The 22,367-nt window shown below is 41.3% G+C and overlaps 5 protein-coding genes across 5 annotated transcripts; 2 read left to right on the plus strand and 3 right to left on the minus strand.

Moving 5' to 3' along the window:
- Window positions 1-1,502: 1,502 nt before the first annotated feature.
- Window positions 1,503-3,989, minus strand: LOC131286565 (origin recognition complex subunit 3). The gene is made up of 4 exons (XM_058315532.1): window positions 3,926-3,989; window positions 3,260-3,858; window positions 1,822-3,198; window positions 1,503-1,735 (listed from the first exon to the last, which is right to left on the minus strand). The coding sequence occupies exons 1-4, from the start codon at window positions 3,950-3,952 to the stop codon at window positions 1,639-1,641; spliced, it is 2,100 nt and encodes a 699-aa protein (XP_058171515.1). The 5' UTR covers window positions 3,953-3,989; the 3' UTR covers window positions 1,503-1,638.
- Window positions 3,990-4,435: 446 nt separating this feature from the next.
- Window positions 4,436-8,067, plus strand: LOC131289985 (valine--tRNA ligase). Its single transcript, XM_058319358.1, has 4 exons — window positions 4,436-4,681; window positions 4,947-5,114; window positions 5,189-7,132; window positions 7,202-8,067. Exons 1-4 carry the CDS (start codon window positions 4,508-4,510, stop codon window positions 8,054-8,056), a joined length of 3,141 nt encoding a protein of 1,046 aa, XP_058175341.1. The 5' UTR covers window positions 4,436-4,507; the 3' UTR covers window positions 8,057-8,067.
- An 836-nt stretch (window positions 8,068-8,903) lies between these two features.
- Window positions 8,904-10,348, minus strand: LOC131287939 (uncharacterized). The gene is made up of 3 exons (XM_058317033.1): window positions 9,810-10,348; window positions 9,278-9,536; window positions 8,904-9,200 (listed from the first exon to the last, which is right to left on the minus strand). The coding sequence occupies exons 1-3, from the start codon at window positions 10,346-10,348 to the stop codon at window positions 8,904-8,906; spliced, it is 1,095 nt and encodes a 364-aa protein (XP_058173016.1).
- Window positions 10,349-11,023: 675 nt separating this feature from the next.
- LOC131287562 (WD repeat-containing protein 74) lies at window positions 11,024-12,373 on the minus strand. The gene is made up of 2 exons (XM_058316619.1): window positions 12,202-12,373; window positions 11,024-12,131 (listed from the first exon to the last, which is right to left on the minus strand). The coding sequence occupies exons 1-2, from the start codon at window positions 12,287-12,289 to the stop codon at window positions 11,119-11,121; spliced, it is 1,101 nt and encodes a 366-aa protein (XP_058172602.1). The 5' UTR covers window positions 12,290-12,373; the 3' UTR covers window positions 11,024-11,118.
- A 513-nt stretch (window positions 12,374-12,886) lies between these two features.
- LOC131287305 (luc7-like protein 3) lies at window positions 12,887-15,004 on the plus strand. Its single transcript, XM_058316340.1, has 6 exons — window positions 12,887-13,122; window positions 13,193-13,561; window positions 13,623-13,828; window positions 14,409-14,546; window positions 14,606-14,736; window positions 14,811-15,004. Exons 1-6 carry the CDS (start codon window positions 13,021-13,023, stop codon window positions 14,876-14,878), a joined length of 1,014 nt encoding a protein of 337 aa, XP_058172323.1. The 5' UTR covers window positions 12,887-13,020; the 3' UTR covers window positions 14,879-15,004.
- The last annotated feature ends 7,363 nt before the right edge of the window (window positions 15,005-22,367 follow it).

Raw genomic sequence — 22,367 nt, forward strand, 5'->3', positions numbered from 1 at the left:
TTTCACCGCGGCATTTGCTTGCATCATCCACACCGCTTATCGTTAAACCACAGGCCCGTCTTCATCACTCGACATCGAGTGTTCCGGCACAGGGTTTGGCAGGGACAGCACCAGTAGCAGTGCCGGATACGTTGAACAGCAAATCTTGGACAGCACCTTTGGGACGTCCAACACCATGCTTGCCGCAGGCGGGTGTCGAAGTACTGCACTTTACAAAGACAGTAACTTACAAAGCCCCTCAAGAGCACACCCAAGACAAACATACACTGGCCAACGGTGATTTCTGTGAGTTCGATTCAAAACCAACATGTACCGACAAGAGCTTGCGCAAACATTCAGTAAATAAGGGGAAAACTGCTTCGATTAACATCAACGAAGCAGATGTTCATACCTATGAAAGTGTTACTGTAAGTAAGCATTCCAGCAGTAACCAACCAGCCATTAGCCATAAGTCACAGAAATCAACTAACAAAGCAGGTAAAACTACCGTATCTTCTTCCACCGTACTGACAATGCCAGTTATGGTCAAATCCCAAAACCGATGTATCACACAAACGCCTAAAAACAAATTATTATTGTCCAGCAGCCCGTCACATAGATCAAAGGCATGTCTACCTCAGGCTGAGGATAGTACTACACCGGTTACGTCACGTAAACGATCCCGGGTTCCTTCATCACCTAAACGACGAAAAATAGATGAGGAAATTAATATCGCAACGTATCCTACTAATTTGTTTTCTGAGTCCGTAGTAGGCAAAACTATAATTGAAACTTTACCCAAACTTGTTGATAAAAACAGTAGTGAAGATACGACATTGAAAATGAAGGAACCCGCCACGATCATTCAGCCAACTTTCAGCACATTAGTGCTGGGCGATTGTTGTACTTCAACCACGACTACAAATGCTCTTAGAACATTTGAAACACAACAACAATCGATAGTAACAGTAGAAACGCCGGTAGTACAACAATGTGAAGCAACTGCTGGACCGGGTGCAACCAGTACCTCCTCTGAGGTAGTATCACCCAGTTCAGCTTCGACCATGAAAAGTTTGTGTAACTTTTCCCTTAATCTGTCGCTGGCAAGTGGTTCAACGGTGGACACGGATACTAGCGTAGCTCACAAAGCGGAATCTTCCGTGCGATTTGTTCGCGACGTACGTATAGTTAGAGAAAATCCAAAATTGATGCGTGTGTACATCAATAGACCGGGCAACTGATGTTTAAAAAATGTACATAAAATGTTACGATGCGCCGAGAGTAAGTTATGTAACGAATTGAATAAGAAAAATGTGTTTGTCAGAAAACTAAATTTTGTGTATTAATGTTAAAAGAAAACTAATATAAGTGAGATTGTTTTAATCTTAAGTATACGTACTCTCCGGAATAACATTATTCAGTTCACTCTTACAGGATTATTATTCATTTAGGATGCTTTTAAAAACGAATGTGTGGCGTGGGAATCGATCCGAGGAAATTGTAAAAAAAAAGTATTATCTGTTCTTTTCAACTATATCCCAAAAGGAAATTACAATCGTAATGAATTTGTTGATCAATTTTACCGTTTTCCCCGTCCACGAGAGTGCAATTAGTATAAATTAAATTATGCATATATCGCGATACAGTTTATCATCCAAATTACCAAGTCAGTCTTGTAACATGATCGGTCTTTCTTTTGGAAGTTTTGATAAATCCGAGGAATTGTAGCTCCGTAACAGCCCGTGTGAATCGAGCCCTGGCAGGGAGGAAAAGAGGATAATTTTTGTTACAACATAACATTACTCATAAACTCAGGGAGGGAAATTTTTTGGAATTACTTACTGAATTTTTGGATCAATACTGCGCTCTCCTTCGTCCGCTTGATTATCTTCAACAACAGTACGAAATGCTTGCATCCAATCGAACAGATTAATCATACGCCCACATTCCAGGTGCAGTTTGTACGCAATAGAGAGGTCCGGCATCGTTGGAACAATGCTGTATTCATTGTCTAGCACACAGCATTCGCATTGCGTGTAGTACTGAGGATTGTTCAGAGCGGTATGTATGGCGGCCCTAGGTGTACCTACCATATGATGTCGTACGGTAGTACTATCACTGAACAGGAACAATTCGATCAGCGGAACCGTACGGCTGTTTGGTGGGCGGAGGTATCGTTGGAAGATATCTCGCACGAAATAATCAACCAGTCGGCCAACGGCACGAGTAACTTCGGACTCACTCTTGGCGTGACGGGCGGCCGTTAGCAACTTTTCACGTAGCTCTTGTCGACCCATGCTAGGCGAAAGGAGTTGCTGCTGTTGCTGATCCTGTTGCCGGTTACCCAAAATATACTCGTGTCTAGCGGCATCAAGTTCATCCGACAGAACGACCAATCCGTTCGCCAGTTGCTCGACTGGTCCCACGTCGTACACCAAACATCCTTCCATACTTAGCCGATCGTTGTTGCTGACGTAGGTCAGCACAATTTCGAGCACCTTTTTCACCTTCTGCAACATTTCCTCCTTCGAAAGAAAGAGCAGCAACTGAATGCATTCCTTGAATTCGGGCAGCTCTGTGACATCTCCGTAGACACAGAGACAGTAGAGTTCACGAAGTTGTTTCCCCAATGGTGCCTTGGGAAGATCGGATACCAATGCTTGCAGTATTTCCAACGCACAGTGAAACGTGAACCAATAGTTGTGTACTTGTATCAACATTCCTGGCAGCGATCGCTTTAAATGCTCATCGTTGGTGAGGAAATCGACAACTTCCTGTGGGTGCTGCAGCGATTCTACGAAAGGTCTGAAAGAAGGTAACTGCCGAATATTATCCAATTCAGCCGTTGATAGCTGATTGACCATCTCATGCACTTCATCCTCATCGCCAACGATTGTGCTCAGCCCGTTGATGGATTTGGCAAAGTAATGTTCGAAGAAGGAATACTTTAATGTTTGAACGAACCGGTTTACCGAAAAATCGTAAAATAGGAAAATGTCAAGCAACAATTTGAATACGCGTCCCGAAAGATGGAAAGGGCAGTAGGGCCTCAGAAGTACATTATCGATGATAGTGTTAAGATTAGTAATCGACGGTTCTGATTGAAAAATGCTTAGCTTGATTTTGCTCGTCACATGGTATGGTAGAACATTATGGACTGTTGTTATAGATGTTGCTACGCCAAAAATCAGTACGAATGGCAGTGATGTAGCATATGAGCTAAAAATATAAAAAAAGTGTTTGATTATATTAGCTCTGATAAGAAATAGAAAATACTTACTTTAAAATTATTATGATATCTTGCAACACCGACGGGTTGAATAGCTCAAAATCCGACAGTATTACCGTAAGGTTTGGCTTTCGTTCCATTTGGTTATGTTTTTCTAAATACCATGCCTTAAGAACCACCAGATTAAGTTGGTTTTTTCGTAACAGTTTCTCCTCTGCATATTCTTCGGTCTGTTCCTCCACAAACCCCTCGACAATGGTTTCGATGGCTTGTTTAAGATTGGATCCATCGCGGGACTGCAGAAGCACTACGTAAGAAAATGTGTTGCTTCGAATGCGGCTGGCAAGTTTCTCGAACTGGGACATATGGTCAATCTGATTGATCCCCGTTAATAACGCTGCAGTAGGCAAGACACCATCATAGCCTTGCGAATTGTACGAATTCTCGATAAATGCCAGCAAATCATCTAGGATTTTTCCGTAGCTGCTACTCTGAATCTCGTCAATCATTGTTTGTATTTTGTCCCAATGGTTCCGATAGTTCCGATACCATGGCTGCCGCCTCACAGAAGAGGAAAGAAAACTTTCGGCCGGTTTTGCTTTTCTAACTCCTTTGGCATGAGTTGCTCCATTCTTGAACACGAATACGCCCTGAAAGAAAAACAGTAGATAAAGAAAGATGCACACGCTTCATTACTAAACCATCTAATTTGTGTACTTTAGAAATTGAATTAGTTGCTTCCATTGCTGAAAAATAATCGTTTTGTCGACGCACACGAGCACCACAGTTCGGCGCAAACAGTTATGAAGAAATATGGCGCGAAAATGTACTGTTGACGTAAACAGCTGTCTGCTGGAGCAGAGTCAAAAAGAAACATCAGGTCGAATAAAATAACGCTAAATCACCAGAAAATAAATAAAATTCTGTTGCTTGTACTACTACGATACCTCCATTGAAACCTTTATAATTTTTATGGATATTGATGTGGTCCTATGCCCCAACGATCCAAAGTAGATGTGGACGTGCCTACGGGTAGTCAATTTTAAGAATAATTAAATGTCAACTATTCCTATCGACGCACCTGTATTATGCATCGCCTTGGCGTACATGTTGACAACTTGAACTAGTCGCGTGTTGCACTTTCTGTGAAAGTTTCATAGCACAGTTCCTTCACGTCTGCCAAGCAACGACAATAAACCTTCTCTCAACATATCAGGACGGGTTAAAACAGTCGTGAAGTTCATTTGCTACTTTTTTTGTTACCAATTCCTATCAACGGTACCGGGTAACATCAGCATCATGTCGAACCCGGCTAGTGCAACCGAACATGCGGAATCCACTGCAGCACCGGTGAAGACCGAAAAGCAGCTTAAAAAAGAAGCAGAAAAAGCTGCCAAGTTGGCCAAATTGCAGGAAAAGTTGAACAAAAAGCAGCAGCAAGAGCAGCAGGCTTCTACGAAACCGAAAGTGGAGGTACGTTAGAATGCGCAGAGTTGCATCATGCACCCAGTAGGAACCCCACGGGATGTGATCATTGTGAATTTCTCAAGCACAAAGTAAACAACTTTAGAAAATGGCATATCAAATATTATAAAATCCCGTCAACGTAATTTAAAACAAAGTGAAAGGAATACTGGGCGATGAATAGTGAATGCTGCGTTGGCATTTTACTGTCTTCCAATTATTTTTCCACCAGGGAAAAGGCAGTATTTGATAATAATAATAATTTTATTTTTAGAAAAAAGTTAAAGAAACGAAGGAAACCGCTGTTTACACTGGTGCTACTGGTGAAGGTGAAAAGAAGGATTTATCTGGACCATTCCCGGATGCCTACAGTCCGCAGTACGTAGAAGCAGCATGGTACAGTTGGTGGGAAAAGGAAGGGTTTTTCAAGCCAGAGTATGGGGTAAGCTTGAATACTATCAATGATGTTTTCCATACGCTGCAGTCCACGGTATATTTTTGACTGACTTTCCATAGCGCATGCTGAACAATCCGAATGGTCAATTTGTGATGGTGATACCACCGCCGAACGTAACTGGCTCGCTGCATCTTGGCCATGCGTTAACGAACGCAATCGAAGATTGTATTACCCGCTGGCATCGAATGAAGGGTCGTTCGACACTGTGGGTACCAGGATGCGATCACGCGGGCATTGCTACGCAAGTCGTCGTGGAGAAGAAATTGTGGCGGGAACACAAACAAACCCGACACGATCTGGGACGCGAAAAGTTCATTGAACAAATCTGGCAATGGCGTAACGACAAGGGCGATCGCATTTATCATCAGCTGAAGAAGCTGGGTTCGTCCTTTGACTGGGACCGAGCGTGTTTCACCATGGATCCGAAGCTATGCAAAGCCGTCACCGAGGCATTCGTTCGAATGCACGAGACGGGCATGATCTACCGTAGCAGTCGATTAGTAAACTGGTCCTGCACGTTACGATCGGCTATTTCGGACATTGAGGTTGATAAGGTGGAAATATCGGGACGCACGCAACTTTCCATTCCGGGGTACGCTGATAAGGTAGAATTCGGTGTTTTGGTTTCGTTCGCTTATAAAGTGATTGGTAAGAACGATGAGGAAATTGTTGTAGCAACGACACGCGTTGAAACAATGCTTGGCGATACGGCTGTCGCTGTCCACCCGAAGGACGAACGGTACAAGCACCTTCATGGGCAGTTCGTGCAACATCCTTTCTGCGACCGCAAGCTTCCGATCGTGTGCGATGAGTTCGTCGAGATGGGTTTCGGTACGGGTGCTGTAAAAATCACACCCGCTCATGATCCGAACGATTACGAAGTCGGAAAGCGACACAACCTGCCCTTCATTACCATCTTCACCGACGATGGCATTATTACGGGCGATTATGGAGTTTTCACGGGCATGAAGCGCTTCGATGCGAGGAAGGCAGTGTTGTCTGCACTGCAGGAGAAAGGTCTCTACCGGGATACGAAGGATAATCCGATGGTAGTTCCTGTCTGTTCACGCTCCAAGGACATCGTTGAACCGCTTATTAAGCCCCAATGGTACGTCAAGTGCAGCGAAATGGCAGCCAAGGCAACGGAGGCCGTGAAAAGCGGCGAACTGACGATAACGCCCGAGGTACACCGTAAAACGTGGTACCACTGGATGGACGAAATCCGCGACTGGTGCGTTTCACGGCAGCTCTGGTGGGGCCATCGAATTCCTGCCTATCAGGTTATCTTCAAAGATCCATCAAAGGCACCGAAAGATTTAAGTGAAGAAAACCTCTGGTTCGTGGGCCGTTCTGAGGTAGAGGCACACGCTAAGGCCGCTGCCGCTTTGAAGGTGGAAAAATCGTTCATCACGCTGAAGCAGGATGAAGACGTGTTGGACACGTGGTTCAGTTCTGGTTTGTTCCCGTTCTCCGTGTTCGGCTGGCCGGACAACACCGACGATCTGAAGCTCTTCTACCCGACGACGCTGCTCGAGACTGGTCACGACATTCTCTTCTTCTGGGTTGCCCGCATGGTGTTCTTTGGCCTGACGCTACTGGGCAAACTGCCGTTCAAGGAGGTGTTCCTCCACCCAATGGTACGCGATGCGCACGGACGTAAGATGTCCAAATCGCTGGGTAATGTAATCGATCCGATGGACGTGATCATGGGAATATCGTTGGAGGGTTTGCATCAGCAGCTCTACGACTCCAATCTCGATCCGCGTGAAATCGACAAGGCAAAGGAGGGACAGAAGCAGGACTATCCGAATGGTATTCCCGAGTGCGGTACGGATGCGTTGCGGTTTGCGCTGTGTGCGTACATGACGCAAGCACGCGATATCAACCTCGACATTTTGCGTGTACAGGGATATCGTTTCTTCTGCAACAAACTATGGAATGCGACCAAGTTTGCCCTCATGTACTTCCAAGGGACGGAGAAGTATGACGTTACCACAACACTGGTGAGGTTTTCGTATCACGCCAATGAAGAATTAAATATAATACGATCACTTTGTTTCTTCTCTCTTTAGGATGGCACGGAAAGTAATATCGATCGATGGATCCTATCACGATTGGCCGGATGTGTGGAGATATCGAATCGAGGTTTTGAAAAGTACGAATTCGCTCTTGCCACGAACGCTTGCTACAACTTTTGGCTGTACGATCTGTGTGATGTCTACTTGGAGTGCTTAAAGTCTGTGTTCCAATCCGGCAGCGAACAATCGAAGGCATCTGCCCGGCGAACACTTTACACGTGTCTCAATCTTGGCCTGAAGCTACTGTCGCCGTTCATGCCATTCATTACGGAAGAGTTGTACCAACGGTTGCCGCGTGGCGATACTACAACTGTGCCGAGTATATGCGTAGCACCTTACCCCGAACCAGCCACGACCGCCTGGAAGGATGATGTGCTTGAGAAGGGCTTTGAGTTTGTGCAAAAAACGGCACGTGACATTCGGTCGGCGCGCAGCGATTACAATATCCCGAACAAAACAAAAACGGACGCGTACTTTATTTGCAGCGACGAGGGCGTTCGAAGTGCGCTGGAGAAATTTACCCTCGAGCTTGAAACGATGGCATTCTCGCAGGTTCATTTCGGGACGGTGCCGCCGGTGGGATGTGCGATTCTTACCATCTCGGGCCAGTGTGTGGTGCACCTGATGCTGAAGGGTTTGATCGAGGTGGACAAAGAGATCGAAAAGATGACCAAAAAACGGGAAACGCTAACGCAAACCATCGCCAAGCTGCAGCAGGCGATTGCCGTGCCGAACTACGCCAGCAAAGTGCCCGAAGATGTACGGAAGGCAAATCAAGAAAAGCTGGATCAATCAAAGGTGGAAATTGAACGTTTGGCCGCCGCCATGGACGTATTGAAATTGATGTGAAACACACAACTCAGCTGGTGTATACCTGTCTGTCTGTAGTAGCAACTGTCCGTTTAACGCACCGCATTTCACAGGGAGGCTGGTCGTTTTATTATTCGTCGCTTATTCGGTCGTTTTATTACGGGGAGTTAATTACCAAGCATACATTATCATTATCTTTTGGCAATAAAACTTTATATCATGTTTAATTAACCCTATTGTTGTTTCTAGAATTTTCTTATTTTCTTCCTTTGAACTCGTGCAAGTTTTATTGAATTTGAAAAAAACTTGTATGAAGTATTTGAATCCGACTCTGAACCAAATTTTCTCCGGTTAATATGATCTTTTCTCTTATAAAGGGCGGGTTTTTGTATCAGTTTTAAAATAATTGTTCTTTGAATGCACTGTATTCTAAACTAGTGTTGTTGCTTGTAATCTTTTGATGAGATTCATTTATTCACCTTGTTATCGATACTCGGTAATTCGCGAGAATCCGGCGCCCGAGGATATATTCGTGTCTTCCCTCAATGGTCTATGGGTCCTTAAGTTATCCTTAGGAATAAGTCAAAATATGGAATATATCATCTTGTTTCCACAAGTAAAAAAAGGAAAAGCAGAATAAACTCACCTGATTGTATGCAGAAGAATATGGTGTTATTTGGATGAGGATGCAATTTTTTTTTTTAATTTTGAGATAACATTTATTTTGAGTAATATTTATCACAAAACCTACCATCACCAACAAAAAAGTTATTCATATTTTGCTTAATTTCCATCAGCTTAATGTCACCCTTTGGTCTCGTTGTGGCATCTTTCAGCCTTATTAGTACAACGGACTGGTCTTTTTAACTTGTTTTCACTACAAACTTTACAGCTTACTGTAGTATTGTTCATGCACGACATATTGTTTCGTGATGTCGGCAATTGCTCGACACCCGGCGAGTGCCATTGTAAGGTCCAACTCCTTGCGCAAAATATCCAGCACATGTTCGACTCCCTGCTGCCCATTAACCGCAAGCCCCCAAAGCGCGGGCCTTCCAAAGAACACCATTCGTGCACCGAGCGCAAGTGCCTTGAACACATCTGTGCCTTGCGTAATGCCTCCGTCCATGAATATTTCCATGCGATCACCGACAGCATTGACGACCTCCGGTAAGGCTTCAATCTGGGCAAGAATAATACATATTAAATTTTACATCCGCTTGGAAACGCATAACGAACGTTTCAATAGCACAATCTTACCGAAGCTGGAACAGAGTCCACCTGGCGTGCACCGTGATTGGAAACGAATATTCCCTGCACACCTATATCTGCCGCAATTATTGCATCTTCGCGCGTGAGAATTCCCTTCACGATGACTGGAAGTTTTGTAAATCCTACCAGCCATTTCACGTCATCCCAAGAGAGAGTGGGATCAAGTTGTTCCGAGATGTACTCATTGATACCGGAACCACCTTTGCTACGTACTGTTGCTGCGGCTCTCCCAACGACATTGGCCATTCTGGAAATTAATATTTACAGGTTAAGATCTAAAGGCGTGGCGGCCAAAACTAAAGGTGTGTTCAATGAATTCAAATGGTATCACAATTAGAACATAATCGTACGCAAAACGTAGCTTTAAGGCATTCTTAACTATGGAATCTTATAAAAAGGGCATTTTTATTCCGTAAGATTATAACCTTTATTCCATTAGCTTAACACCATACGCATGTAATAACTGAAAACGATTTATTGCAGTTCTATCTTAATTTTGCAACGTCTTGCTCATACTTACTTTAAATGGGGAGGTAGGGAAAACTTGTTGCGCAAATCTGCCCTTCGCAGTCCAAAGAGTGGTGCGTCAACTGTAAGCACAATTGCCCGAAAGCCGGCCTGTTCGGCTCGGCGGACCAACTCTTCCGTAAGCTGGCGATCGCGATAGATGTACAGCTGGAACCACTTCGGAGCTCCTGGTGTAGCGCTGGCAACCTCTTCTATCGAGCTCGTACTTATTGTGCTAAGTGTGAAAGGCACATGTCGGCTGGCGGCAGCTTTTGCATTAGCTACCTCTCCATCCGGATGGGCCATGCGTTGCATAGCCGTTGGTGAGATGCCGATTGGCATCGAAAACCGTTCACCGAACACGGTGCAGGAGAGGTCTCGCTCGGCACTACCCTGCAACATTCTCGGCCGAATGCGCAACCGATCAAAAGCAGTTCGGTTCAAACCCAGCGAAAGCTCGTCACCTGCACCACTGCGGTAGTAATCGCGAGCATTGGGCGGAATAATTTCGTAAGCCCGTTGCTCATAGTCACGAATAGATACTAACGCCATTTTACGATCAAGTTTAGCGCGCCACAACCAAAGCGATGAACGGATAGCACACGACTGGCACCTTGGCGCTTGAAGTTACATTCATTTTTAACTTGGGCTCATTCTAATAGGGTTATCGTGAATGAAACATACGTAACTGATAGGAGATAGATGCGCAGCGCAGTATTGTTTATGAAGCGACTGATAACAGCCGGTGGCAATATTAGAGACCATATGATGATCGCTGTTTCATGGTTATCAATGGGTTGTAGCAAAAACGCCGGCGTAATTTAAGAACATATGCTAGTTATATCACCGTAAAATTCGTTGATATTCCCAACTTTGCGATTTATTTTGAATATAAGTCACATAATTGACCCACTTATACGGAAGTGATCAGCTCTGACGGACACTATATCCGACCAAGAAAAAAAGTCCTTTAATATAAATCCACTTTTTGGTATAAACAATTTACATATAATTAAAGAAAAATTTAGTAAATACTGCCAATGTTTAATTTTTCAGCCAACCTTCATAACTAATTTGTTATCATCTAAATTCCCTACTAAAAAATATAACTAAAAAACATGAAGTGGTAATTAATCTTTATTATTGGCTTTTACAATTTTTCTCTTTTCGCCACCTTGGTTGTTCTGACCATTTTGCTTACGGGATTCCTGTGGCGGTATTTTCCTTTTCTTTGCTTTAACGGTGGTTTCCCTGTAAGTGAAGCATTGAAATGATCAGGGAAATTGTTTTCAGTAATAATATAGAAACAACTTGAAAGTGACTTACTTGACCGTTTGCATTTGAGAGAACAGTTCATCGTACTCTGAGTCGGACCCAGCCAAATCTATGCTGATTTGTACATCTTCTTTCTCAGCATCATCATCATTAGATTCTGTTTTAATTCCCTTCAAGTCGGTAATCAATACTTGAGTCGGTTTAGATTTCACATAGGTTCGATATTCCAACGCAGTAAGATTTGCATGATGAATTCTTACGAACCGATCAAGACAACCACTTATTAAATGGTTACCAGTCGGGTCGACACGAATAGACGTCACGGTTCCACTAAATCCTTTGTATACATGGATGTGGTTTTTCATTTTACGAATATCAAACCCTCGGGCCCCAAAGGTTGTTGTGCCGGCGTAAAGATAATCGCCATAAGAAGTCAAACAAGAGAAGGCTAGCTGATCGTCAGGATCCGACGAAGTGAAATTTTGGATTGGTCGTTTCTGTGGACCTCGCGTGTCGTAAAGACGTACGTAGCCGTGGCGTGAGCAAGACGCTATTACGTTTCTGTTTACAAAAACGACATCATTATCCCAAACCGGCTGCTCAAGTTCAAGAACTTTGGGTACGTTTTTCGCCTTGAATAACACCTTCTGCGTCTCAAGGTCCCACAGTTTAATGATTCCTTTCAACAGCTTGCCCCCGGTAACCATACGAGTTTCGTCCTCCAGGCAAAGGCGCATTCGGGCAAGATTATCACCAACACTAAACTCAGTCGTGGTAGGATATTTGATAACACGCACCGTACCGTTCGCCAGACCGGCTACAATACATCCATTGCTACGCCCAAGTCCGACTACTTCGTCATTGCCCGCTTCAAAATTTGAAGTGCTGTCCTCCTCTGTGCAGTTGAATACCTTCACAAAATGATTGGCCCGTCCAACAAGAACTTCGGTTTGTTCTTTGTTGCCAAATTCCATGCATGTTATTCTCGACGTTTTATTGAGTGTCTCTATAGGTTGTAGATTGGTTTGCTGGTATGGATCTTCGTCGTACACATTAATTCCTGTAGGAAAATATGAACCATGCTTGTTCAGCCAAATATTTGTTTTCACAAACGTGCTTACAATACTTACTTTTGAACGTTCCAGTATGTGCTCCAATATACAAAACATGGTTTTCTTTGTACGTCGGACACTTAGCGTTTACAGACGAGAATTTCATGGCGGAGGTTAATAAAACCGTTGTTAATACAAAATCCGAAAACAGTGAAAAATTAGAACCGGTGCGAATGGTGAGGTAAATAAATCAGCGTGTTCAATTTGACATTTCATCCGAAGAACCGTGTTGCCAGTGTGATAAATTCATTTGGTGGATCGATAGTGATGACTGCAATTGGAACTCCGTCAGGGATCAGATCATGGAAATCCAATTCGTCAAAGGAGCGTAGTTTTTATTTGTAATAATTAACTGCAAATTATTTAAATTTATTATGCATTTAGCCTCGTTTATTTCTGGAGTGCCGCTGATTTTATAGCAGGATGGTCAAATCATATCCATTTAAAAAAATCCGTTATTTTGACCGTGTCTACCTTTTCGAACGAATGGCAGATTATCAAAAACTCTTGTTTGAGTTAAACCCAGTCTATTTGTGGTCCTATGAGTTGTAGCACGAGGAGTTAATCATATTCAAATTTGGATCGCAATGAAAAGATTGCTGTGAGGGATTGAAACCAGTCATTCTCGCTTCGACATTACATCTCTAGCAGCGAAAGCGAAAATTTGACATTTTGTCCGCTGGTGTTTATGCATGAAAAGTGATTACACTCGGGCCTGCATAAAATATTAGTTGAAAAGTAAATTAAACCTAAAACAAATCGAGTGATTGTTACATTTAGCTGTGAAGAGGTAGCGCTTGGGCTAGTGCACGAAGTGAATCATAAACATAATCAAACATGGTGGATGTGGCTCGTCAATTGCTGGATGAATTGATGGGTAGGAATCGTAATCTGGATCCTTCGGCTTCGGCAAAGGAAGTATCTTGGACCGATGAAGAGGTACGCAAATGCAAAAGAAAAGCGAAAAAGACAAACTGCTAATGCGCATTTTCCAACTATTCCACTACAGTTTTGCCCATACTACTTGGTGAAATTTTGCCCTCACGATCTGTTTGTAAATACTCGTGCTGACCTCGGTCAGTGTACTAAGCTACACGACGATGAAGCAAAAAAGTTGTACGATGACGCAAAGCCATGCCGTAAAAAGAATCAATATGAAGAGGACTTCCTGCGATTTTGCACCAACATGATCAATGAAGTGGATCGCAAGATAGTGAAAGGTAAGCAAAGACTTCTTCTCATGAACAGTAAGACGGATGGAGCACGCCCAGGAGTCCCTAAGCACCAAGAGCACCTAAACTCCTTGACGGAGAGAATAAATAAGCTTGTGTGTGAGGCGGAGGAAGCAGGAACGCGCGGAGACGTGGAGCAGGCGCAGGTATTAAAGAGTGCGTTTAACATAAATCAAAGTTTTATCTAAAACATGCTTTCTAACGTAGGGTTTGATGGAACAATGTGATAAGCTCAAAGAGGAAAAGGAAGCTCTGATAAAACAGCATGATTCAAATGGATGGTCGGTAACGGCTGAAATAGCGGCTTCGCAGGAGAAGCAAATGGAAGTTTGCGAAGTTTGTGGAGCATTTTTGATCGTTGGAGATGCCCAGCAGCGAATCGATGATCATCTCACGGGTAAACAACATCTTGGGTAAGTGGGTAAGAAAGACACAGTACCACAGTCTTTCTACATAATGTGTGAAATCAGTGCTATCGCTCAGTATTAGAACATTTGCACCGTTGTTTTTTGTAAGGTTTGATATCGGTAGTTTACAGCAAAAATTGTTTAATCAGCTTATGTAAAAGCAGTCAATTGATGGTAATCATTCGAAATGAAGAAAAACATTTTTAAAGTAAATACAATTTTTTTTATTCAGATCTGTTTATAGGATTAATTGATAAAAGGGAATACATCTCCTTTTGCATTATAGAGCGTTTCTTTATTTATTTTAATGCTTTAACGTTGAAAGTTTCATCTGCACCTGATCCGCTGTGTACTGGCGATTTTCTTTTTATACCTTTCGAAGCTAAGCTAAGGTTACTTTGATTTTTCCAACATCAAGGATCGTTTCGGTCCTCTCGAACAGGTCATTGCACTCACCCATGTGACTTAGCGTACAAACAATGTTTTCCACATTCAATTTTTATTCGCATAATCTATTTATTTACAATGTCTTGTCAAAGATACAGCCTGTCTTAGTTCTATCCCAAAATATATTTTGTCATTTCAGGTATTCAAAGCTGCGTAAGGCCGTTGATGAAATGTACGAAGCAAGAAGAAAAAATACTATTCAACTTGATGAGCGTCGAGTTAGAGATGATGACAGCCGAAGACGAGACAATGGGAAACGCGAAGATCGGAAATCACGGTATGTTGCCATTTCATTTCCATGAAGCATGATCTTATTTCCTGATTTGCATTTCAAAGGGATCATGACGAACGCCACAATAACAAGAGGGATGATCGTGATCGAAATCGCCACCGACGTGATTTTCGCGATCACAAAGAGCGTAATGATCGTTATGATAATCGTCAGCGTGATCGACACCATAGGCGTGGTAAGAATGTGAAAATTATTGATATCGCTTGAAAGATTGTGTTTATGCAAATCCCCATACATTGTCACCATTAGATCGAACTGAACGCAACGAACGAGATCGTGGTCGCGAAAGGGATCGTAGCCGTAGTCGTAGTTATTAGATCTGCCCAGCAAGACAGAACGCAGCCACCATCCGAAAATGCACAATTCTACGATGCTCCGAAGTATTTTCGTTCCGTTTACAATGAGGTATCCGTACTAAGAATAGAAAACAAATGAAAAATCTCCCAAATACACAAAATTTCGATTACCAAAAAATCGTAAACCCCTCCAGGATGTTAAGGTAAGTAATCGTTTTTGTTGCATATGATTTAAAACCAAATTATTTAGTCTTTTTTCATCATTTCTGATTGCCTTGTCCTCATCAGCAAGCTGATGAGATTTTTTACTGTGATACCGATATTAAAATATTATTTTTTCGGGTTTATGTTTACATGGAAATTTTTGTTCCGTCATGACTCTATCAGATCAATTCATATTAGAAGATAAAACTTATTTCGAGTTTGTAAATTTATTCCACAATAACGATTCTTTCTACTTAACAAAGATATATACTATATGACTTTAGTGATAAAGAACGTTACATGTTTATAACCACTAACATCCGACTGAGTATCTTACAAAAATCCAATTTTCGATCGAAGTCCTGTAATTACTGGAAACCTTACGATTGCTCTGCATTAAATTATTGTGATTGTAATTTGTTTTGAGTAGTTACTCGCACTCTACCGTCCTATTCGGTACACTTGACTGTGTCGGGTTCTGGTCTTGATTGGCACTTTTATTCCTGTTAAGACGATTTCGAACACGGCACCAACGGCGCCATTGACGTGATCTTTTATGGTATCACACCGCATCATAAAGGTAATTTTCGATGCAAACACTAATCGAGCGTAACACTCTCAATGATATGAAACAGGAATTATCTACGGCGTCTCGTTCACACCTACTGCGAGACCGTTTTGGAAAGCTGATACAAAAGGTACAAATAATTTCCAGCTAAGGTCATCCGTAAACTCAACTTTAATATGTTTCTTTTGATTGACTCAATAGCGATCTGCAGCATGCTTGCATTATCGACAAGCAATCAGTAGAATGTATTCATCTCTATCTTACGCTGTTTAGGTAGATCATGATAGGACATCCAGCTTCTTGTTGACGAGGTAAATTTAACTCGTTTTTAATACATTTGCCGTGCTTAGGGGTAATTTATGGGAATCCGTGAATGAAAACCCTTATACTTCTTCGTTACGCAGGACAATACAACAGGACTGTGTGTCAGAGAGCGGGAACATTAGAACCCACTGTTCTCTGTTTATGGTGGAGCAAAGCGAAAATTTTTGAGGTAAATTTGTCACATGAAAAGATTGTTAGTTCATATGAGAGATGCTTTTCACAGCAGTGTAAACAATGAAAACTCCTCCTGCCGGTGTAACATTTAAAGGTAATTGGTCTCACTTAATCAGTTGTACATCTTGTCTAATACTTGTATTCCAGAGAAAACAAACAAAAAAACAACAAATTAAACATAAGACCACGGCTTGACCTGGTAGAATGACAGGGGTTTCTATTAATCTTCCCGTGTTGCAGGATTCAGCTCCTATCTCTGCTTCAGGATGCTTTTCTTTTCCTTTGTCACCTTTCTTATTTCGTTCTCCTCCTACGTTTTGGTGCCCTAGAAAACGCTCTGTGTTGTTCACATCTAACTGCAACCATATAAAACAATGTTACCAAAGAGAATAAAACATAGGTCGTGATGAGACTTCCGCACCGATTCGAATGCTGTCTTGGGTGCTGACACACAACGTCGCCGAAACAATGTGCCAGAAAAATAGTCAATAAACACTCAAGTCCCCAAACGGCAAACACACTATCGTGAAATTTCGCTCGTGCCACCATTATCTGTACGCCTTTTGGTGATCAAATTCAAAAATGATATTTATCGAGGTATTTATTCACTTAGTATGTACAATAAGTATTTTATTTTATTTCCAGTTTGTATTTTAATGAACTCTTTCAAATTTACTATAAATTTTGTTAAGCCAACAAAAATGTTGAGCATTAAAATATGACAAACTTTCCGTCAAAGCTGTTGGAATTAATAAATGTACCAGTACCTTGTATTGTGCTAGATTTTGTAACCAGCGATTCAATGATGTGAAAGTTTGTCATTTTATCATTCATTGCAATTTGTTTAATCCATAAAGGGAATTGTTTAAACTTATTTGTTGGTTTGCTGGCATATTTTGTTCTGACATCGGCCGTTCGTTTTCTTCTTCTCTCTGTATTTCTAGCAGACTTCCTTTCAATCGTCGCATCAGAAGCTGCAAAGTCCGTGGACCGAAGAATGGCAGATAACCGGTTAACGTTTGTCCTAGACTCGCAGGTAGCGTGATATGAAAAATTACTTTAGGTCGATAAAACATAACCCCCCATCAAAAAATATACAGCCATTAGTGGTCCACAGTTTTAAAAACACTAAGCTGAGAACTGAAAAAAGAAAACTTAATGTTTAGAAGCGTATCCTTACAGATATGCTCATGAAAGGAAACCTTCGATAAACCATCGAGATTATGGTCTTTATGAAATGTGTGTATTCCTACAGCTACCGGCGTGATAAAGTGCCCACGTCACAGTTTTTTTCATTTTTGCTCAATATTTTCGTTCAAATCCATGTAAATACACTGTTCTTCTTCTTCTTGGCGTAACGACCGGTCTTTGGACATGCCTATCTATTTATTTCTGCAATGTTTAATTGCTACAAAATGAATCTACCTGAAAAACGAATTTAACAGCTCATCTATGATGTCCTGCTCAATGTCGATGCAAAAATTGACTGCTAATTTCACGCTAAATAGACCAATTGCATGACAAATCTTTCGAATGAAGTGCACCAGCAATATTACCCAGTCCAGCGTGCCTGCTTAGACATTTTGTAATTAGCTTTAAATTGTTGGCTATATTTGCGTGTTTGTTTCCTCGATTTTATTTCATAGTTTTGTTTTCTTCCAAATCTACTTCACGAACGTCAATATCTACTCGATAAATATATCCGCGGTTAGTCAATGTCTGTGAATCAAATTCTTATTTGGCAAGTCAAACTCACCTCGGGTCCGGCCTGGGTACAATCTAATGTGCACAGGAAAGGCACTTATACATTGACAATTTCACATGGCCGCATTCAACACAAGCTCGAGAAAACTTATGTGTAGAGAGGGCTTGTCCCACTAGAAGATGTTTGTACCACATGCGGCCCGCGGGCCCTTTCCTCCTTGGGTAAATGTGGCCTAACGCTACGGTTATTCCACCCAATGCGGCCCGCGTCAAAAAAAGTTTGGAGACCACTGATCTAGACTATAGACGGCCCTGGACGAGAAGTTATAGTAGAAGACGACCCGATGCATATTGTCAAGAAGACGAAGCCTTTCTTCCTGTTTTTTTTCGGATAGAACTGTTGGAATGGCCTACTCAGAGCCCGGATCTTAACTCCATTGAGCAGTTGTTGGTAATTCTTAAAGCCAGGGTGCAGCAAATTTGTGTAACGAACAAAAGAAGATCCTCAACACCTAAACAATCGAAGATGATGAGACCCCTACATCAGGTACTGTGGGTCAAAGAAGGCCATATAAAATACTAAAATTTGTTTACTATTATTTATTTTTATGTTTACTACAGAAGATCTGAAGTTGGCACCTTATTATGTCATTGTTTTTTAAATACCTTTTTTTAAATATTTCTTTCTCAAAGTCAAACTGTTTTCTTACGCTAAAAAATAAGTGGATCTTATAAATGATATGAAAAATTGGACAATTAATGATCACAGTTTATTTACTTTGATTTGAACAAAAATAATGAGCAAAAATTTAAAAAAATCTTCGAAGTGGGCACTTTGTCATACCGGTCAATGTAAGTTTGATTTACAATTGGTTGTGGTATTGATTCAGGAATTATATTAGTTTGAACCATTATGTGGTTCTCTTTTATTTAAAAGTTACGTTACAAATTTACTTTCAATGAAATGTGGAAATAGTTGTTCGCATTGTCGTCTATTACATTTCCCCCCATATCAGTAGAAGGGAAAATGCTCGTAAGGTTATTAAGGCATACACGTAACATTAACTATTGTGCCTTGTGCCTTATCTGTTGTCACTGACAGGCACAATTTGAATGGCACGAATAGACAGTTGTCATATTCACATACATATATTTAAAAACATGCAATGAATGAAATTGAATTTAAACTCATACAACATTATCGGTACGCGTTTGTAGATTTTTCGTCGAACATTGGTTTTGAAAGGTATTGCACAGTTATCACAAGTCTTGCTGTTCGGTGACGTAGAATAGGCTAGGCAGGGTGTATAGATGAATGAAGGTAGCGGGGGACGTGAGAAAAATGTCTCTGTTGTACAGCTAACTGGTTATATTATATCAGAGTCACTGCTCTACAATGGTGGAAAGACGTCACCCCCCGAGATTTGGTATAAGCCTGAAAAAGTGTGTGATGGAATTGGCAATCTTACTAATCAATCGTTCTTGACAAATGTAGACGTTGCGGGATTCTAGTTTACCGGCAAACATATTGCATCTTTTAACGTTTCTCCAACTTTCCATTTTTCAACCAATTAAGAAATATATTACACAAATAAAGTTAACCCTGTGAATTTTATTGATCCATCCGATTTTTTTTTTAAATTTATAGTTAATATGTTAGCTTTCTATATGTCTATAGTACTGAAATATGTCTATCTACGTGCAACGTGTTTATATCTTATTTTCAAGTTTTAAGTAATTTTAAATATTACAAAAAGACATACACTACCCAAGGAGAACCGTGCTGAGCTTTCCTACCAAAGGTGTACATGACTATCTAAAACCAAACAAAACCTTTCCAAGTGTATTTTTGGTAGGTTTTTTTGACATGTACACCTCATAATCTACCAAAGGTGTATTTTTGGTGGGCACTGGTGTATCGAGAAAAACTAGCTGTCAAACATTCGTTTGTTTACTGTGAAGGTGCAAGTTTGGCCAACTAGTTGGCTGTGTTTTTCTGTCCCATTTGATGATGATTTGTCCGCGTTTTTCACACATTTCAATACAGTGAACCCAAAAAGTATTCGTCTAGACGAATATTTGTTAGAAAGACCCGATTTAAAAGCCTAGTAGGTGCACAAAAAAAAATCCGAAGGTCAGATCGAGTGTGATAATGGCCAAGGCGCTATCATTGTTTGATAAAAAGAAAAAAATAGAAAAACTTAACAGTAAAATAAATTAAAACTAAAAAGTTGATATTTTGCTAGCGCAAAAAGTGTTCGTCTAGTTGGAAATTGACCGGCTTCCTGTGGGCTTCTCTGAATCTAATTGATGGCGCATCACGCAAGTGACGTGATATTTCAATTTGAGTGAAATCTAGCATACCACGGTCTGGAATTAACGTGTTAAGCGCTCTCTTAGTCCTGTGGAACTGACAGAGTCTTTTTTGTAGGGAAACCATGTTATTACGGCAGACAGTACATCCCGTTTCTTAAAATAATATGGTCAGTTCGCGTTATTGAAATCTTTTGTTTAGGAGGTATCGGGAAATGAACAAAAATTTGGCAAAAGGCTTTGTTTTACCACTTTTTTGCATTGTTCTATATCGCCAAGGAATGTTTGAACATGGAAGCACAGCCCACTACTCACCGTCGATGGTCTATGACGAATTAACGACTTAACGGAATGCAGTGCAAATGGCCGTAGTGCTTAATGTGTTAATTCGGAATGTCCAGTTAGTTCACATCATAGGTCAAAAGGCGTCACAGATAACCTTTGAAGATGAAAAACTAATCGTACGATTGTATAATGTATGCAAGTCTACCAACGAGGTAGCAAAACTTGTGGCCAGATCTTGTTTTAAAGCTCAATCGGTAATTAAATTTGATTGATATATATGAATTGACCAATCCTCTACCGGACATGGCCGTTTAAATACATTTTTTGAGTCTACATCGCTCCAAAATATGGGATTTTCAAGAAATTTCGTCTAGACGAATACTTTTTGGGCTCACTGTATCTCGACAAGGAAGAAGAAGCGGCTCCTGGCCATGACGGAGTGGTGCTGCACATCGCACATCGAAAGAGCTTGCTACGATCCTTGGTCACTGTTAGCCAGCACGAATCAGAGGAGGTCCTGGACAATCTCTGGATGCTTCGCCTGATATGCCGAACCGGACGATATGCATCTATTACTACTATCGATAAATCAAAATAATAAAACAACCAAAAGTATTTTCTTGCATGAAAATAATTATTTTGAAAAGAAAAGATATCCTGTACCCAGCTCGTACAAACTACTGCGACGTTTTTTGCCACGTATAGTCAGAAACATGTGTTATAAACGCACAGTCACGTTGTCAAAAGAGTTTTCTTTTAAGGTGTACCGGAAGTGTAAACGGAATTGTTTTTACACTTCTTTTCAGAATTCTGTTTACACCTAGATCGCATAGGAAATCTGCTACAAAAGAAGTGTAAACAAAATTCTGAAAAGAAGAGCGGGCAGTTCTGAAGAGAATTCTTTTACACCTGAATAACACCAAAATTTCTCGTTGGTTAATTAACTTTGCTATAACAAAACAAAGGAATTTAACTTTCTTTCATTGAATATTTCCAAACATCCATGGATAGACTGTCTGTCTTTTTTAAACTAGCTAACAATGGTATCGTTTCAATAGATCTTCTTGGTGTGACGACCATCTCAATCATGCCTACCCTATGAAGAGCTTACTAGACTTGTTCCCATTACGTACGTGGATAGTCCTGTCTTCTCGTACAGGGGAGGGTCCGGTCTCGGTTGGGATTTGAACCCATGCCATCGAGATATTCGGCGCTTTTTTCAATAGATATCTGCTATAAATATCGAGCACATTTGTTATTCCTTGAATTCCACCGATCATCGCTCCCCAAACGATAGGTTGATCGATAAGAACGCGCTGGACGCCTTGCGAAATCAGTTGATCTACTTCTTGTTCCGTGAAGCAACTTCCTGATGCATAAACTTTCGTCTTGAAGTTGGAATGTCGTTGCAGACTTTTGATGGCCGCGATCTATATAATTATAATACAAATATTATGTTTCTGTACAGTATATAAATGCCTTCCGTCAACTTACATAATCTTGAAATAATGTATACTCTTCGATCGTTAGGCAAATTGCATCTACGGGTAATGCATCGAGGATGAGTGTATGTTGTTCGATAGGAACGTTCAAAATTATAGTTAGCTCTGAATGACTCCTAATAACCTCGATGGCACAAGCAATGCGTCCAGGGTCTTCGAGCAAAAACCTTGGATGCATAGATCGTGGAAATTCGCCTGGAGAAACTTCTTCCAAATCTGGAAAATGTATGCTTTGCCTACCATGCATTGGGTCGCCAATTATGCTCGGTGGTAAGGTTGTCGATTCGCCGATCGTTAAAAACACTGCCCCAAATCGGCACAGTCCTGCTCGAGAAACCAGCGAGCGAAGGATGTCCGCGTCTTCGAAGGGGAATAGCTCCATCCATCGTTCCGTAACCTGATGGCAGCTTCTGTCGAGTGATTCCATAGACAGGGA

Source organism: Anopheles ziemanni, chromosome 3 (assembly GCF_943734765.1).
Source record: "Anopheles ziemanni chromosome 3, idAnoZiCoDA_A2_x.2, whole genome shotgun sequence".
Lineage (NCBI taxonomy): Eukaryota > Metazoa > Arthropoda > Insecta > Diptera > Culicidae > Anopheles > Anopheles ziemanni.

Coding starts and splice junctions, on each gene's coding strand:
- LOC131286565 (XM_058315532.1), bottom strand. CDS start 3,952: ATGGAAGCAACTAATTCAATTTCTAAA. Junction 3,859..3,925: donor CAACTAATTCAATTTCTAAA/GTACACAAATTA, acceptor TTTTTCTTTCAG/GGCGTATTCGTGTTCAAGAA. Junction 3,199..3,259: donor GATATCATAATAATTTTAAA/GTAAGTATTTTC, acceptor TTATATTTTTAG/CTCATATGCTACATCACTGC.
- LOC131289985 (XM_058319358.1), top strand. CDS start 4,508: ATGTCGAACCCGGCTAGTGCAACCGAACATGCGGAATCCACTGCAGCA. Junction 4,682..4,946: donor CTACGAAACCGAAAGTGGAG/GTACGTTAGAAT, acceptor TTTTATTTTTAG/AAAAAAGTTAAAGAAACGAA. Junction 7,133..7,201: donor ATGACGTTACCACAACACTG/GTGAGGTTTTCG, acceptor TTCTCTCTTTAG/GATGGCACGGAAAGTAATAT.
- LOC131287939 (XM_058317033.1), bottom strand. CDS start 10,348: ATGGCGTTAGTATCTATTCGTGACTATGAGCAACGGGCTTACGAAATT. Junction 9,537..9,809: donor TCCCTACCTCCCCATTTAAA/GTAAGTATGAGC, acceptor ATTAATTTCCAG/AATGGCCAATGTCGTTGGGA. Junction 9,201..9,277: donor TGGACTCTGTTCCAGCTTCG/GTAAGATTGTGC, acceptor ATTCTTGCCCAG/ATTGAAGCCTTACCGGAGGT.
- LOC131287562 (XM_058316619.1), bottom strand. CDS start 12,289: ATGAAATTCTCGTCTGTAAACGCTAAGTGTCCGACGTACAAAGAAAAC. Junction 12,132..12,201: donor ACATACTGGAACGTTCAAAA/GTAAGTATTGTA, acceptor ATTTTCCTACAG/GAATTAATGTGTACGACGAA.
- LOC131287305 (XM_058316340.1), top strand. CDS start 13,021: ATGGTGGATGTGGCTCGTCAATTGCTGGATGAATTGATGGGTAGGAAT. Junction 13,123..13,192: donor TATCTTGGACCGATGAAGAG/GTACGCAAATGC, acceptor ATTCCACTACAG/TTTTGCCCATACTACTTGGT. Junction 14,737..14,810: donor TGATCGACACCATAGGCGTG/GTAAGAATGTGA, acceptor TGTCACCATTAG/ATCGAACTGAACGCAACGAA.